The sequence below is a fragment of the Protopterus annectens genome, chromosome 12.part0 (genome assembly GCF_019279795.1).
Source record: "Protopterus annectens isolate FY-2018-M chromosome 12.part0, PAN1.0, whole genome shotgun sequence".
Lineage (NCBI taxonomy): Eukaryota > Metazoa > Chordata > Ceratodontiformes > Protopteridae > Protopterus > Protopterus annectens.
Window position 1 is genome coordinate 593593784 of NC_056746.1, and position 18601 is coordinate 593612384.

At 36.4% G+C, this 18601-nt stretch overlaps 1 protein-coding gene across 1 annotated transcript in view; it reads left to right on the top strand.

Annotated features, from left to right (window-relative positions):
* LOC122816734 (mesothelin-like) overlaps nt 1-18601 on the top strand; it is a 464103-nt gene that overhangs the window by 366040 nt on the left and 79462 nt on the right. Inside the window, exon 17 of the mRNA XM_044089728.1 lies at nt 14355-14449. Within this exon, the coding sequence (XP_043945663.1) occupies nt 14355-14449 (95 nt within the window). The remainder of the gene's footprint in view (nt 1-14354; nt 14450-18601) is intronic.

The window sequence follows — 18601 nt, forward strand, 5'->3', positions numbered from 1 at the left end:
GACCTGGAGGTCATTTTAAGCTAGCCGTTTCATCCCAATGTAATACTATAGATATGCTAGTCAATACCCAGGATTGCATTTAGTAATGACCACCTATGTCCAAGAGGGTTGTGGGTGCTATTGCCAGTAAGAATTTATGCTGTCCCATTCACTTGTCCAGGTTCCTCTTGAACAGTGTCAGAGGTGCTCTGTTTCACATGAATTGGTTGCCTATTCCAAATATGTAGCATTTGCTGGAAGACATATCTGTCCCTCCAGCATGTCATATTTAAGTCACAGGCCATGCTTAGGTCCCTGGAATGGATAGCTCTAGTCCTGTTTGATTTACAGATATGCAGCAAGTGCATTAGATCAGGGCCTGAGATTGTTGTGCAAGCCAGGCACAAGTCACCAAAGAGAAGTCTATGCAATACAGATTATAATAACAGGGACTTTAGTCAGTCTGTGTAAGGCATGTGCTGGAGCCCGATGATCTTCTTTTTTGAAACCTCTGAGATTTCTCCAGTTACTGCAGGTGCTTTGTATGGTGCATGCCAATGGGGCATTATATTCAATTATAGGCCAGATAAGTATCGAGTATATAGGGATTATAACTTCTTTGCTCTTGAGGCGATGTCTGTCAAGTGTGCTATGTAGAAAGCTTTCCTTACTACAGTAGACAAATGGTGGTCAAAGTTAAGGTTGCAGTCAGCTTGGGTTCCCATATTCCTTACCACTTCATGGGTACTTAGTGTATTATTATTGATTTGATAGTGTGAAGAGACATTTTTTTTTTTGCTGGAGAGAATGATGATGCATTTTTTGCATTCAGTTTGAGACCATGACTAAGACACTAGTCGTTAGTCTGCGTAAGACCCCCCCCCCCGGGAGTATACTAACATCATTTGGATATTCAATAATTGCACCCAGTTTGCAGTCCTCTGCAACCTTGTCAGACACAACCCCTTAGTTTTGTTCTGAACTTCTGAGAAGTATATACCAAATATTAGGGGGCATAGCACTAACCTCTGTGGCACCCCACTGGTGGCAAGTCTGCTGGTGGATGTGGAGTCACCCACTTTGATAGTGTGTGTCTGGTTTATGAACCAGTTGGCAACCCATCTTACAACAAAGGGATTTACATTCAGTTTGCTAAGTTTGTCAGTGATGCCTGAGTGTGGGATTGTGTCAAAACCCTTTGCCAAGTTGAGGTATGCTGTATGTACAGATTTGCCCTTGTCAATGGCCCTGGTCACATTTTCAAAGAAATCCACCAGATTTAACAGGCAGGATCTGCCCCCGACAAAGCTGAATTTGGTTGGATCCAGGGTTTGGAGGTTGCCTGTGCCTTTATTTATGAGGTCCATAGTGATACATTCTGTGGCCTTGCAGATGAGGCTTGTCAGGATTATAGGTCTGTAATTCCCCAGGTCTGTTGGTAGGCCAACGTTGTGTAGGGGAATAACTGTTGCAGTTCTCCCTTCCTCATCTTCTTCATGTGGAAGATCAATCTAATGAAGAGGGCTTGGGTTATGCTTCAGAGAGTCTTTTCCCTTCTGACTATGTGTCAGATAATAAGGACATTTATTTTGGTGATGGTATATCTAAGAGGGATCATTTTTTTTGGGAGAGGATTTTCTGGCATTCAGAAGAGCAGTTTGACTTTCTCCATTTGGAAGGTCCTCAGTCTTTGACTATTGTCTCAGAGCTGGAAGCCTTAGAAAATGCCTTTTTAGCTGGTTTTCTAATTCCGCCTCCTAAAAGACTGGATATATTTTACAAGGTACAGGATTCACACAAATATCTTTGTCAAAAATTGGTTGTTGCTCCTGCTGTTATTTTGGGTCTATATTAGAACATCAAAGTATTACTACATCGCATGTTCTAATATCGAACCATTTCACTCGAAACACCACAACATCGAACACTCAACACAGCAAATTTTTTCCAGGGAAAAAATTTGCTGTTCCAACAAACATACACACAACACAAGCACACCAAAATACATAATCCACACACATACACGTCACAAAACCCTACACTAAACCATACATACACTACTAGCTGTCCACTTACCTTAACCCAACCCTAACCCTAAGGTCCTTAACTACTGCACACTTACCTTACCCGCTCCCTAACCCTAAAGTCCATATCGCACACTCACCTTACCCGCTCCCTAACCCTAAAGTCCCTATTGCGCACTCACCTTACCCGCTCCCTAACCCTAAAGTCCTTATTGCACACTCACCTTACCTGCTCCCTAACCCCAAGGTCCCTATCGCACACTCACCTTCATTCGCACACTTACCTTAACCCAATCCGTAACCTTTGCTCCACAGTCGGAGAAATAGCGAAGCTGCAAAAACGGCCCACCGAATACTTTCCCTAGGAAAGTATTTGATATTCTGCAGCTTCATTATTTTCAGCTTTCGATGCAAAGGGTTCAATATTAGTACATTTGAAGTAGTAATACTTCAATGTACTAATATAGAACCGTTATTTTTGTGGACTTGGAGAAGGGAGCTAAATTAGTTCTTGTTCCTATTTCTCTTCCTAATGATAAGGGGAGCAGACCCTTGACAAGCTCAGAATAAAAGTTTATACATCTTCAACCTTGGCATTTAGAGCTATTAATTGTCAGAAACATATAATTAAAACTCCTTTTAGCTGTGTTGGACAATAAGGGTGAGAAGATTTCTGAAATTCCTAACCTAGAGATCAGAACAAAACTTTAAGAAATGCTTAATTCCACCTTTCAATTTGCTAAATATTCCAAAAAAAAAAGTGGATGTAATAGTGTTGATGCAGCATCTAGAGCAACTGACATTGACACAGTCATCCATAGGCATGCATAATTAGGGTTCCATCCTTTATGGCAAGATGCCAAGGTTCAGTTATTGAATGCTCCCCCAGATAAAAATGTGCTATTTGGGGGTCCCACAGGTGAAATATAAAAAAAAGAGAAAATAGAGAGACAGAGAGGAAGAGAAAGAAAATACAGGAAGGGATAATACAAGTTTTTTTCATTCTAGAGTACCTAGATATGAGAGAAATTGCCCAACTAAACCTTTCTTTAGAAAGCAATCCAAAATTAAATAATATAAATTAGGAGAGGACATTCCATGGTGGTACAGTGGTAACGTTGTTACCTCACAGCAAGAGGTTCTCCCATTCGATTCTCAGCTTGGCTTGGGAGTGCCTTCTGTGTGGAGTCTGCATGTCCTCCCGGCGGTTGGCTAGCATTCGAAAGACATGCGTGCTTAAATGGGTGTGCCTTCATTGAAGGTTGGATGTCAAGCTGGCACCTTGGCATTTCATAAAAATCTACTGCCAATCATTAGTGGACCGGTGTTCTGCTGTGGCGACCCCTTACTGGGAAAAAGCTGAAAGACAAACAACAACAAAGGAGAGGACAACTTAAGAAAAAAAAATGATAGGGGGAATCTAACAGCAAGCGTAGTAGATTCCAGAACACCAACAATAAAATAAATCTCTTTCCACCCCCTTTCCTGTTCCTGTTGCCCACACTGGCAAGTCAAATGTCATCAGACTAGGGATCTAAACCTCTTCTGCAACATTAACACAACAAATTTGAGGGACAGGTATCTTGCAGAGAATACCACTGCTCTGGAACAGATTCTCCATCCACATAAAACAAAGTTCATATCTTCCATATTCAAGCACAACTTGAATCTACAGATGGGTAACAGAAATGTACTCCAGGAATGCCACTTGTACTACAAACTGACAGATGCAGCTCCTACATGCTTTATCCCATGCATGGGTCCCCTCAAATTATCTATAGCATCATCTCAGCTATTCTCACTGGGCATAATATATGATTTTTGGCCATGGGGTAGGTAAGGTCAGTGTAACAGCAAATAAGATAGGTTAATTGAAGCACCAAAAGGGAATTTTCTAGGCTCAAGATGGCCCATAAGGGTAGCTAGTCTGTCACTTGCTTGTAAACTTATGAATTTATTCCCTTCCACCAAAATTGCTGTTAAACTTTCTTTTTGCCTCTCATTATGGAAAACAAGAATTTCAGATTCCTTGGTGTTAAACATCAAAAGAAGAGGTTACACCCTTCAATGAGACTCTAAACCAACCCTCTGATGCATTCCTCAGACTCACAAAGATCAGGAACATCTTATAGCCTCAATTATTTAACATCTTCTTCCATTAGTGGTGATAGGAGAAGCAAAAATTATTTTATACAGGAATATTTCTAGTCCCAGTGGTATAAGCAATCTTTTGAAGGTTGAAGGTTCTGCACTTTAAAATGCTAACCCTACAAACTCTTTTACCTCTCCTGCATCCAAATATTCTATTTGTTACTCTGGATTTAAAGGGTGTTGGTTTGCATACTCCTACTACAAAAGTCAAAGAAAATATTTGAGATTCTCTGTTGTAGGCTAACACTATCAGTTTTATGTTATCAAAGATATTTATAAAGTGTCTGGCTCAAGTTTTTGAGGCCTTTTCAGGCTCCAAGAAATTCACATCAGTCCTTATCTGGACAATTGCCTAATTCAATGAATCTTCTATTTCAGAAGTGCTAAATTCTTTGGATTTCTTTATGAACTTTCTTCAGAATCTAGGTTTTACTCTTAATCTAAATAATTCTTCTCTTTTAAAGTGGTACTCTAAGATGGCTAATGGACACTACATTACAGATGGCTTTTCACCTACTGGCCAAATAGTAGCATACAAAATTTCCTAAAAAGTTTGCCTCAGTCAGTGAATTTCTAAGAAGTCCTGGAGTACATGGCTTCAAATATTTTTCATGATTCCTCAAGCCAGACACCATATGTGTGGAAAATATGGTGGTATGGCTGGTCAATGTGGATCCATTACTAGAATTCTCTCAATAAGCAAATTCTAATTATTTCTTGTCTAGTGCAGAACGTATTCTGGTGGGCCAAACTCATAGCCTGCAGTCTGGGAACCCCTTTTGTGCAATCATCACCAGTACAGAGCATTGCAACAGATGCCTCAGACTTTGCATGATGTGCTTAATTCAGAGAAAACAAAGTTCAGGGTGTATGGCACCCCCTTCTCAAATAGTCACATCAATGTCAAAGAGTTGAAGAAACTAATCAGTGGTCTCAAAACCTTTTGACAACTGTGGACATCAGGTACACTATAATTAGAGATAGTATCACAGTTATATAGTACATAAACAAACAATGTAGGATAATGTCCCACCACAACCTTCATGCAGATTAGCAGTGATAGCTTGGAAAGAATTATTTCAACACTATCTCTTTCTACAAGTAATTTACATTTCCTCCCATTTGAACACAGTGGTGGCTCTCTAAGCAGGTCCATGATAGCCTGTCAAGAATGGATGTTAAACAGAAAGGTCTTCCTTCAACTCATCCATCAGTTTGGTGTTCCTCAGGCAGACTTTTTTGCATTAGTACAAAACAGGCAGCTGATGCTGTTTTGCTCCAGGACTGCTTGCAAGCAAGCAATGGCAATAGGATCCTTCTAAATAGCATGGGCAATTATAAAAGTGATTCAACAGATAAAAGGGACAATTCAAGGATAGTGCTGTTGCTTGTTCCCTTTGGCTAAGACAGCACTGTCTCTCTCATCTCAAGAAATTGTCTACATAATTGAGTGGTAGGTGGGAGTGATTCTAATGGGAGAGTGACTAACAGACATATTACATTTGAAAAAAGCACTATCAACTGGAAGTTTCATAGACAATATTATGTACATTAATAGGTTAAGTTCAGTATTGATCGGAGGCTGATTTGTTCAATGCAGCAAGGAAAATATATGTTACAGCTACATAACTAAGCAACATAGAGAGCGACAGATGAAGCGTGTGTGTGTGTGTGTGTGTGTGTGTGTGTGTGTGTGTGTGTGTGTGTGTGTGTGTGTGTGTGTGTGTATGTGTGTGTGTACAGGGTTTAATGGAAGTATAACTAACAGGCAGATTATATTTGAAAAAGGCATTATTAAACTGGGACCAATAATAAGGGATTGATGCTATGTCCCAAGTCATGTGTGCATAGCTGTAGTGGCCAGTACAGAAACAGATGAAACACCAATACAATTATTTGAGAGGATTTAAGATTATTTTTATCAGTTATGTAGAACAGTGTGTGTGTATTGTATCTTTAAGAAGCGTTTCCAAGTGTGGCACGTGCATATAAATAGCAAGTACGTGCCATTTTGAGGGAGCAGCCAGAGTGTGAACATGTCTGAGTGTGGTAGTCAGTCTGTTTATGAGTTTATTTAAGTTTAAGTTACTAAGCCTCAATCCTGATGTGTTTGTACATAAAAAAGCTGCTTGAACAGAACCCACAACTGTTTGTCTGTCTTATCCTGACCAGAAGATTGACAAGTTATTTAAAAACAATAACATATAGGTCTGTTAATGCAGGCTGAACATTTTGCTTAACCTCAGTAAAGGTTCTTTTATCTTGCTTAGAGACTGCCATCACAGCCGGAGACAATGCACATTAGGAAGGAGAGGTGTGGTTGCTTGATAGCTGGGGGCTGCTACAAATCTTTAATATTAGTAAGCAGACTGGTCCTTGAATGTGTCTGTGGAATCCCTAGCAGTACTAAGCGTAAAAATGATACATGAATCTCTGCAGGATGTGTTTGAAATAACCCCTAACAACCTGCAGATTTAGCCCCCATGATGTATCTTCCTTGCAAAACTTTGCTTATGGCAGTCATTACCTAATCCAGGGGCATCTCAAAATGTCAGGCACTTATTTATAGTGTACTTTATGTCATATTCCATAAAGACAACATTGCCTTAAGGACCTATTACATTTACGCTAAAAGCATTTTTGGTAGAGTTTTTAGCAGAATCTAGAACATAAGCTGCAATTAAAAAAGGAATAATTAGTAGAGTAGTAGTAGACCTACTAATCATGATGGGAGATATTCTATTAAATGTGTGTGCATCCTGAAGTAACATATCTAATTTGGAGCAATACATCTGTTTGTTCATAATAACAACTGCCCCCCCTTAATAACTATATAGAGAAACTAATTAGAGGTATGCATTTTACAGGTTTGATAGATCAAGAACTTAGTGAATTTTTACATATTCAACATCCGGTGACACCCGTATTTAAAGCCCTTCCGAAGATTCACAAAGATGCTAAGGACCCACCCCTGAGGCCCATTGTATCAGGTAGGGGTTGGGTCACAGAACATATATCCATCTGGGTGGAATGTGCACTTAGACCCATATTGGAATTTTTTCCAAGAATTTTGAGAGATACAGCACATTTTATAGAATCTCTCTCACAATATTTAATAATGAGTGGTGAGACAGCACAGATATTTGTAACATTGGATGTTAACAACCTATTCACTGTCATAGACAATACTTATGGTACAGGGGCTATAGAGCAACTATTATTCAACAAGACCAAATATAATAATGATGATATACAGAAGATATGCAAATTGCTAAATGCTGTATTAGAGAACAATATATTCATTTGTCAAGGAAATTATTATAGACAACAACAGGGAGTTGCTATGGGCACACCCTGTGCCAACTCCTATGCCAACCTTGTTTTGGCATATTGGGAAGACAGTACAATATTTGAATCAACACATGCATGGACTGATAAACTCAGCTTCTATGGACATTTTGTCGATGATATTTTTTTCTTGTGGAATGGCAGCATACAGGAGTTGGAAGCATTTATATCATATTTAGAAGATAGTTCTGCGTTTTTCAAATTTTCCATGAACCATTCAAAAACATCGATAGACTTTTTGGATGTGAGATTGGATAGAGATAGAATGGGGATGATAACTACCTCATTGTATAGAAAAGATTGTTGGCGGAATAGTCTACTTAATTATGACAGTATGCATCCACGGCATACATTTGATAACATTGTAAAAGGACAGGTATGCAGGATTTCTAGATTATGTAGTGATGATAATAGGTTCCATGAGGAAGTGGACTGTTTTCGGGAAAACTTAATAAGTAGGGGATATAAACATGACAAGTTAACCCCTCTAATAAACTATAGTAAGACTAGAAGAAATGATACAGCTAAACCTTGGATATGTAGAAGGGCATATGATATAGAAAATGGTGCTGCAACAATCGTTGATAGAAAGGAGAAGACCAGGGATCATACCAAGATGGTGCTAACCTACAGCAGCGATATAGGTAATATATGTGACATTATAAAACATCACTGGCAGGTTCTATATACTGACCCTCAACTTAGAGAACAAATAGGGAATACACTAAAATTTATATTTAGGAGGAATAAAAATCTGAAGGATATGTTATGTAAAGAACCAAGTAACAATACAAATATAAAAACCAATAAGAAAGGCACGCATCCATGTCATCAATGTAAGGCATGCCGTTTTATTTTACAAACTCAGGTCTTCACACATCCAAGAACTAATAAAGAATACGTGTTTAGGGGATATGCAGATTGTAAGACCAGTAACTTGGTATACATAGCTGTTTGTCAAAATTGTGAAACATACTATGTAGGTAAAATGAATAATATGTTTAAAACAAGGATTTTTAAACATTTATCAGATATTAGACTGAACAATGAGCACAATGCACTGGCTATGCATATAAGGAATAATGAGACTCATTCTTTTTCTTTCATGGTGATACAAACAATCATTCCCAACACTAGGGGGGGTAATTTGTTTAATGAGACTGAGTGTGCTGAAACCAGATGGCTTGTGAGATTGGGAGCAGACAAACCCCCTGGAATTAATGCCATTGTACCTTTAAAACCCATCCTGAAGAAAAGGAGGGTAAAATACTGAAATGTGATAGGTTGATGTACTATTTAAATGTGTGTTGTGCAGTTTTAATTGTTATCTGAAGAAGAGCAGATGGCTTGAAAGCGCTTATGAAGGTTTTATCTTTGTTTTTACACAATAAAAGTTTTTACTGAATTTTGGCTCCACGTGGCGTTCACTGCTTATTTGTTTTTTGGTTGTACTTAGACTAGACAAAGAGTTTAGGTACACTAAAAAAGAAGTTTAAAGGAGATCAATCTTCAAGATTCGCTCTTTTCTAGTTTGTTGGCATTCGTCACTTCAATTGCTGACATTTCAATAGACTCCTGTTTTTAACACAATACCACCAAGAAAATACTGATATACAATTATATACTTATATATATATATATATATATATATATATATATATATATATATATATATATATATGTGTGTGTGTGTGTGTGTGTGTGTGTGTATGTTTCTGTGTGTGTAATGCATTTTATGCATCATGGAAGGTTAGGCCAGAAGAGCAGGAAGCTGAGAGCAAACAGGATGTCCTCCATGTAGAAGAAAATGATAAGGGAAGATCTGCATAGTTTAATAGATATGGATATACATATTAAAAGAGATGAAAGAAACAGATTACAGAAAATGAATATGAATCAAAATGTTAGAAGAATGGTAAAATTGATGAATACAGTAATTGGGACTATTAAGAGAAATGTGTGTAATATAATAGAAGTGTATAAAATATACTACTCTGCTGCTAAGCTAATAACAGATAATGTCTTACCACAATAATGTAGAATGAGAAAGGAATGGAAGGAAAGGGAATTAGTAGAACACCACCATGGAAGCACTGTATAGTGAAATTTATAAAGTAACTAAGACAAGACATATCACTGTTAGAAGAATACAAAGAAGAGTCCAGATCATCTAAAAAATTTAAAGAGAATTTTTGATTATCTATTTCCTTTCTGTAGTAAAAGCAAGCAACATACAGTAGCAAATCAGACCTAGATGTATCAACAATTTTTCTAAGAATAAACTAAAATATCAGCACAAATAAGACAATTCAGAAGGTATGCACATAAATATAAAGGAAAAGTACAAAGAAAGCAATTCGTCGATGACCCCAAAAGATTTTATAAGAGAACTGTAGAACAAAGCAAATGTAATAGTAATACCATCTATAAACAGAAGTAATTCTTAAATTCTAGTGAAACATTTATAAAGACCCTGTTGAACATAAAAATGTGCTGAATGAGTACATCTGCTAAAAAAATATAAGATTATTTAATAAAGTGGATATTAAATGGGAGGAAGTAACAGAGAAACTACGACTAAATTAAAAAAAGCTCCTAAATGGAAAAGCTCATCTTCAGGTATGATAACAGCTTCTGGCTAAATACAGAATGATTTAGCCCTGAGTAAAATTTACTTCTGTGTATATCCCAAGCATATACCAACCTGGATAACAACAGAAAAAAAATATTCCTCATTAATGATGACTATAGAGTAATAACATGGGTACTTACAATATATAATATATACTGAAATTAATTTTAGAGTTTATAGCCATTTAGAAAAAAATAATCATGACAATAAAGCAAAAATATAATAAAAGAAAGTCATATAGAGCAAAAGATCATTTATTGTTAAAAAAAACATAATGGGGAGCTGTTAAAAGGGGGAAGAATTTAAGTAAGACATGGATAGACAACAAAAATGGCATTCGACAACATCCCACACTCATGAATCATAGAATGCATACAGAAAAATAAGATTTACCCTACATTAATATATTACATTGCAGTGATTATGAAACAGCGACCAACTATTTTACAGTGGAGTCTCAACAAAGGGAAATTATTATCTCAGAGATAAAATTTCAAATGGGGGTATTCCAGGGTGATTCTTTGCCATTGCTGTTGTTCTGTCTTGCTCTTAACCCACTGAACTGGTACTTAAATATAGCGGGCTATGGTTATAGCTTAACTTCTGGAAACCACCCTTCTTTAAGACATTTCATTTACCTTTTCTGGATGATTTAAAAATATATAGCTCATGAAATGAGCATCTGAAAGTACAATTACAAATAATTAAACCCTTCCCAGATGATATAAAATTGATGTTTTGTCTTGATGAATGTGCAAAAGCAAAATTTATAGTAGGAAAGCTGCAGCACCAAGAAAATATCAACCTGAAACTGGAATGGGTTATTAAGGAACTTGAACAGGCAGGTGTATACAACTATCTAAAGAACAGATTAAGGGTCAGAAATAAAGTACAAACAAATGAGAACACGGATTAGTAAGGAGTACTTCAGAAGAATAAAACTAATGTTAAAAATTGTGTTGATATCTAGGAATAAAGATCAAGATATAAAATAAGTTGTTCTTTCTGTCCAAACAACTTTATTTTATTGACTGTCCCCAAACTGCCCTTAATTAGTTGAGCAAAAGAACAAGAAAAATATTTCATGTTTATCAAATGTTATATAAAATCAATGTATGCCAAGATTATATATATATATATATATATATATATATATATATATATATATATATATATATATTGTCATCCTTCAGGATGTCTGGGCATCCTCAATATTGACCAAATGTATACTTTTATGAGACTGCATACTCACATTTATGAGACTACATACTCATTTGTTGACAGCAACAGATCCAAACATAGTGAAAGTTCTAAAGCATGAAGAAAAGAAATCTAAGATGACATTTTTTTTTAATCTAGCAGAAACATTTTGGAAAGGAGTGGAAAGAAAACCAGTAGTAGGTTACAATCAGGCAGTAGCTGAAAGTACCTAAAGAAAAAAAAATAGCACCAGAAGAAAAGGAAAGAAAAGTCATAAACCTCATGAATTGTCAAGGAAAGAGGAATAGTGAATTTAAACCAAAAGATGAAAGGCTAATAATGGAGGATCGAGATGGTGGGCTACATACATGCTGGTTTGTGTATAGAAAATGTGGGAGCAACAGACAAATGAAGGTTTTGTAATACAGAAATAGAAACAGTTGCACATTTTGTTGCTAGTTTTGATACACTCATGGTTGAGGGGCTATATACTGAAATGCACAACAATGTGGCAAAACTGTTGCAGTGAGGAGTGTGCAAACACTGATACAAGTAGATGAGAAGCATTAGAAATATGAACCACAAAGCAATGAAGAAAATCATGATGTTCTCATCACACGGACTCATTCAATACCAACAGTTAAAAAAAAAACAGAAACAAGAAAAGAACCTATAATAGTCCAAGAAAAAAGGACAAAAGTAGCATTAATCATTGAAATAACCACACCCAGAGGATATATACACAATGTAAAAAATACCAGAATTTTGTAAACAGAACCTAGATAACTGTGGGATAAATACACTCAGACAGTTTCAATAGTAGTAGGAGAAGGTTCATAGGTTCATAGATTAGTACTAGGCTAACTGCCCTTTTGAGTCATTTTAAGCCTAACCAATTATCCCTTGTGACATTCAAACCCTGCACCTTGTGTTTGTATGGCAAACACCTTAAACATTAGGCCACCCTCCCATCATATTGTAGACCTGCACATCTGCAACGGCAGATGTGCCAAAGGATGTTTTCAATGGTTTGTATTAGTGAACCGAAAGATGTCGAAGACATAAAAGAGTGAATGCCAGTGTGCATTCACTCTTTTGTGAGTTTGGCATCCTTTAATGTAGTGCGTCCTCAGAATTAGTATATATAATTAGCAGGGGGGGTGTGGGGGTGCAGGGGGGGCTTGCTCCCCTGCTAAACGTGTTGTTAATGCCACCAGATTTTGAGGTAAGTTTGAAAAAATGTCAACAGTTCAAATTCAAACTGTTGACTTTTTTGAATTCATTGTTTTGCTCGTTCGCTAACGTTAATTTCGACAATGTTTTTTGAGTAAGTGATTACTCTCACAAAACATTGTCGAAATTATGATGGTAAACTTTAGGAGAAGAGCATTAATAAAAAATAATATTAATTTTCAGGCATATTTAAAAATGTTATCAGTCCATATAACCCCATGTCAACTAGAGAAGGAGGCCTTTCTGGGAATATTGCAGGTACTGAGAAGAGCACTCTAGGTAAACATCAAAGACTGAAGTAATACTAATTTCATGAACTCTAACTGTGCCCTTTCTTAGGAATGGTGCCCATCTTTGTCATGGTATTAAAAACCTTAAACAATTGGAGAAATTAAAAAACAGAAGTAATCTTTATGATGACCATATTGTAGTTGTGTGAGCATGTTTAGTATAACCATAAATGTTCAAGGAAGGTCGCTGCTTCAGATAGGCTTCCTTCCATTAACCTCCTATCTAGTCATCCTTGGTTGTTGTTTTGGGAGGAGAATTATTTCCCTTTCCTGTAGGTGTCCTCTCCTTTTAGATGTCTGCATTTTCCTGAAGGAAGAACAGACTTTCCATCCTACTTTGAGAACTCACTAATCATACTTGTTAGCGATCAATTTAACCTGCCCCCAAAAAAATGAGTATATACTCAAAAAAATTATGATGGCAGTGGTGCCTCTAGTCATATATTATACCTCATACTGGTATGCATGGGAGATATCCAAACGTTTTGAAAGCTACAATGGTCTCGTATCTACAGGTGGCATAATTCCCACATTATATGATTTATACTTGAATGGTGATCTCACTCAGATGTTTAAAGTTATGGTAATTTCTCATAACACCATTTTCTCTTATCTTATATCATGGAGACATATTTTTGTTACACAGCTGCATTTCATTGTGAGATCCCTTTTGGATGAATGCCATAACATCAGGCTCAACAACTACCATTGCAACTGCATTATAACATTTAGGACATTTCACTTATAACAAAATCTAGTGTCAGCTATGGAAGTGAGATACTGGTAGATCAAAAATGTCTCATTGCCAAGATAAGGTTATGAATGTCCAAACAAAGGCACCATTAGCCAACAATCAACTTGCCAAGGGGGTGATTTACAGTAGAGGGATTGGCAGCACTGCAGAGATGATGATGATGATGGATTTTTCCAGAGTGGATTATGCTGAGCTGGGGGGATCAAAGATTAATTAAAAGACTGGGAGCAAACTGAGGGTAAGATGAATTTAATGATATTATCTTTACATACGAGACTGTACTAGAACGTTTAATTACAGCACATTATACCACATGCTGCTTGTAAAATTCAGTCACTGCTGATACTAATTCTGTACCCCAACCAGCACACTAACATTGTTTTAAGTACCATTTTCATACTGCTGAGACAAAGGACTTCAGAGGGACTTTTAGTGTGCTGGAAAAAAAGCAAAGGATTCTCACTGTAGCACTGAAGCAGTTATAACATCCAGAAGATGCATCTGAACTGCTACAATGAAGTGCAAATTACTAAGACTAAATATTAATTGGGTAAAATAATGAATTCTCACCACATTCTTTTATCAGTTTAATAACCAGCTGCCTACTTTTTAATATGTTTATTGGTTACTATTTAAATCAGTTAATCAGCCACTTGATCATTTACTCAAAACATTATTCATTTTGTAACCATGTGACTACAAAGTCCAAGTTATATTTTTAAATGCTTCTAATTACCTTTCAGGTGGAGCTCCAGCTGCAGATTTACAGTCCTTGGCTAGCAACAATGTCAGTATGGACATCATTACATTTACAAATCTGAATCCAAATTCAGTTAAGGTATGTATGGAGATGATATTTATTTTTTGCATTATTTTATTTTGATTTAATGGTACATAAACTGGAACTCTGAATTCTTTTTACATTCATGACATTACTAGTTAAGAAGTGAAATATAGCTCAGACTGACAAAAACATCAGGTACTATAGATACAATAGGATAGTTAGCTTACACATACTGAGATTATGCCTCTCAAATGTCCAGATTTTCACAGAATGTCCAGATTTTTACTTCATATTTTTGCTCTGTCCTCATAAAATGTAAGTTTTTATGGCAAATCACTGAAGACTAAAGTCACCAAATAATGACATACATTTGAGTTTCAGACTTCATATCTTTCAGAAAATGCATGCTAACGCAAATCCTGTTATTGTAGCAACTTTCTAAATTTATAAAGCGATATTTAAAATCTGTCCCTATTTTGGGCCTTTGCCCCCACCTCTTTATTTTAGGCTCTGTTCAGATTACTTGATTAAGTGTTTAAGAAGTATATGATTAAAATATCTGTTGTAACATATATTACATTGGACAAGTGCAGCTGAAATATGAAGAGAAATAATGTCAAAACAGCAAATTCACAACATTACAGTTAAGGATTAATAGAATGCAGGAACCAGCTGAGGACAACATTCTATCTGAATTGTGTAACAATACCTATATAAAAGTGACCTCTTGTGAGCAACTCTTAGCAAGATTTCTTAACACTAGGGAGAAATACATAGTTATTAATTTCAACAAGAAAAAGAAATTAAGTTTTAAATCTAGAATTGCAAGCTCTTAAAAGTAGATAATAGGCAGCATACTCTGTGCTATACATAATGGCTGCTGGACTAAATTTAGCTAAATCTTTTTAGAAGGCAACTCCAAAAATGATGTTTGTTTCCATAATAAATATGCAACAATCATAATTCATGCAAAATATATATATTTCTTTCTATAATCTTTACGAAAATTCACTAATTATGATTCCACACACAAGAAGTTACTATGCGATTAATTTCATTGAGATTTCTGATGTAACAGTAAATGCTTCTACTTTTGCATAAATAGCAGAGAATATTATAAAAAAGATCATAAGCATCATACCAATTGACATTTCAGCAGAAACACAGTTTTGCGTGTTGAAAAATGAAATTGGCTACTCATACTACGTGAATGGCAGAACGGTTTGCTTGTTGTTGACAAATTAACAACTCATACCACCAGAATGGCAGTCTTACTTTTTCCTTTTTTGCTTTTTTTTTATTTTGCAGCTGACCATCACTGGACCCTGACCCCTGGCTCTACTTATGCTTCCTGGTCTCCCAAAACTTACTTCAGTAACAGATGGGACCACAAAGGAGATAAAGACATCCTGGATCCAAGCTTTACTGCTGCCAGGGCTGTTTTTCCTATTTTCCTGCCCACCATATGCATTCCCCAGTAATATACCATTAGTAGGATGTACAATGGGTAACCTTGCCAATCCACCCCTCACATCTGCAAAGAACAGATGTCAGTAATCTGCCTCACCTATTTCTGCAAATACTTCACAGTTGTTTTCCCAACCTACATTGGGGAAATCTAACTCCATTTTTTTACCCCGTGCACTCTCCCCTCCCAGAACAGGCATGCCCGATTTCCGCTAGCAGCCTCTAACCCAAGTTGCCAGCAGTGCAGTTAGTTCTTCATCCATCTATACCACATTGTGGTTAGTCTTAACTTCTTTCTGAAACACAGATTCTAAAATCAATTACACGTGAGTACATGTAATTGATTACATGTGAGTATATAATTTCATAAATGTGATGTTGCCATCCCAGGCAAGTGAAAGGAGGGAACACATACTTGTTTTTCAAAAAATATATACATTTTCCCCATCTCACAGTAACTGCAAAGGCAATTTTAATAAGTAGCAAACATTGTCAGCACTACATTTGGGTTGTTTCCACATAAAACACTGTTATGGAATGAATATTTTTACTCTTCTGATCATAATTTTGTGAATTTTTGAAGAAAGCTTTGTGGTTCTTAATAGACTGCCCTGGAACATTTCTGAAGATGCTATCTACCAGTTTGACAGTCACGATATAAATTTTCTGGTTTCATAGTTTTCTGAGCTATTATTTGCTGATAGCAGTGCTAGTTTATATTCGCTGTTGTTTGTTTTTGTTTTGCTTCAACGTCTTCTGTTTCCCACAGCTTTGCCCTTGTTTGAATTAACACAGAGTGCAAGACTGAGACAATCCATGCTTCGTACTAGCTAGTGGCTACCTATGTTCATAATTCAGACTGCTTCAGTGGCATATGGGTTCTGTCCCTGCACAAACCCACACTGAAAGCTTTTCAGAACTCAGAATTCCCTCCTCTGACTCCCTGTAATACGGGATTTGCTAAGCACCTCCCATAAAGGGAAAGCCTAACCCCTTCACAGAAAGTCAGTTGTTCAGTCTTTTTATATGTATGGGTATATATATGTATAAATAAATACACACACACACACACACACACACACATATATATATATATATATATATATATATATATATATATATATATATATATATGGATCTACATTTTTAAATCAAAAGTACAGTTATTCCATCAAAAATGCACTTTCGTGGAATAAAAAAACAAAAACTAACTAAAAAAGTAAAACAACACACTACCCCCATGTGGGGAGCTGCACCCCCCACACCCCCCCTACTTTTATATTCTCACTGCAAGATCATACTACAGTGGGGAAAAGGGAATATTCCCTTACCCCACTATACTACGATCTCAACAAAACTTTCCTTAATTGTACATCAACAATATATGTTGATGTATAACTAAGGCAACATGCAAACTGTATGTTTTCCTTTTCATTGGTTTACTTTAGCGAAAGTGCATGTTCAGCAAAATGCACTTTCGCTAAAGTAATTTCGACAAAGTACGGTTCGATGAACCGTATTGTCGATAAAATAAATAGGATCTATATATATATATATATATATATATATATATATATATATATATATAGATATGTATACCTATACATATACATGTATACCCACACCCATACATAAACTGATATTAAAAACAAATGAAGAAGAATAACAATAACAATAACAATAACTGTAGTAGCAACTCTGACATCAGTAGAAAGAGATCAGTTCTAAACCTGAGTTCAGGGACATCACAACTGCGTGGATATTAAAATAATAACAGATAAAGAGAGAATTCAAAATGGTATAAGAACAGGTACTGGATCATAGAACAGTGTAAAGGTATGAGATATAGGTGTAAATATATCAATCTGTGTGTGGAAGCCAGTGACATAGATAAGGATGTGCATGCCCACACCAGCCGGAATGTTCTTGTATTTGGTGACAAACATATCAGAAAGCATGTACCCATAATACTCCTAGTATAACATAATCTAGTAATACTGCAACAGCTCTGGTAAACTGTATGGGTGGCAGCAATCTGCAGATACAATACAGAACCCCCTCTAGAAAACTTACTGTACGCAAAAGTTTTTTAATTTGCTAAAGGCTAGTTTAGAAGGACCCTTACAATCTACTGCAGTATAAACCCCTACCACTGAAGTGTCATGCATAAAACAAATTTTAAAGGCTGACGACTTGATTAATAGATAGCTGTGCATCAGCCAAAGGAAGAGTAAGTAGCTCAAGGGGACATCATCACAGGACGTACTCTAACAACACCCTGAACCTAGTCCAGGACTGAAGGGCAGGCCCAGAGCTTGTGCAGGAGGTTAACCATTTCATATTCCCAGGCTAAATAAGGGCAGGCATTATAAATCTCCAAATTAGTATTAGAGATACATAACTAGCAGCCCCTAAGTGAGAATATTATTAGTTTTTCATAGATGTACAGCCATGATCTAGCCTGAATATCTTGATTATACTACTTAAAGATTAAAGATTCGTGACAATCTGAGTCCAGATAGCGAATATCCATGTCTTTGTGAAGCAAACATTTATAGAGTACCCCCATCATTATAGTATGTTGTAAGTTGTTGTGATGTCTTTTATCTCATACAGTGACTAACACTGACAAAGATGGAAACACAAGCTTATCCCTCAGGGAGAAAGCATGATTGCAAAGCGGATTGATATGTACTTCCAGTGGTTTTTAGTAGAGATGCCCAATTTGTTCTGAAGGTA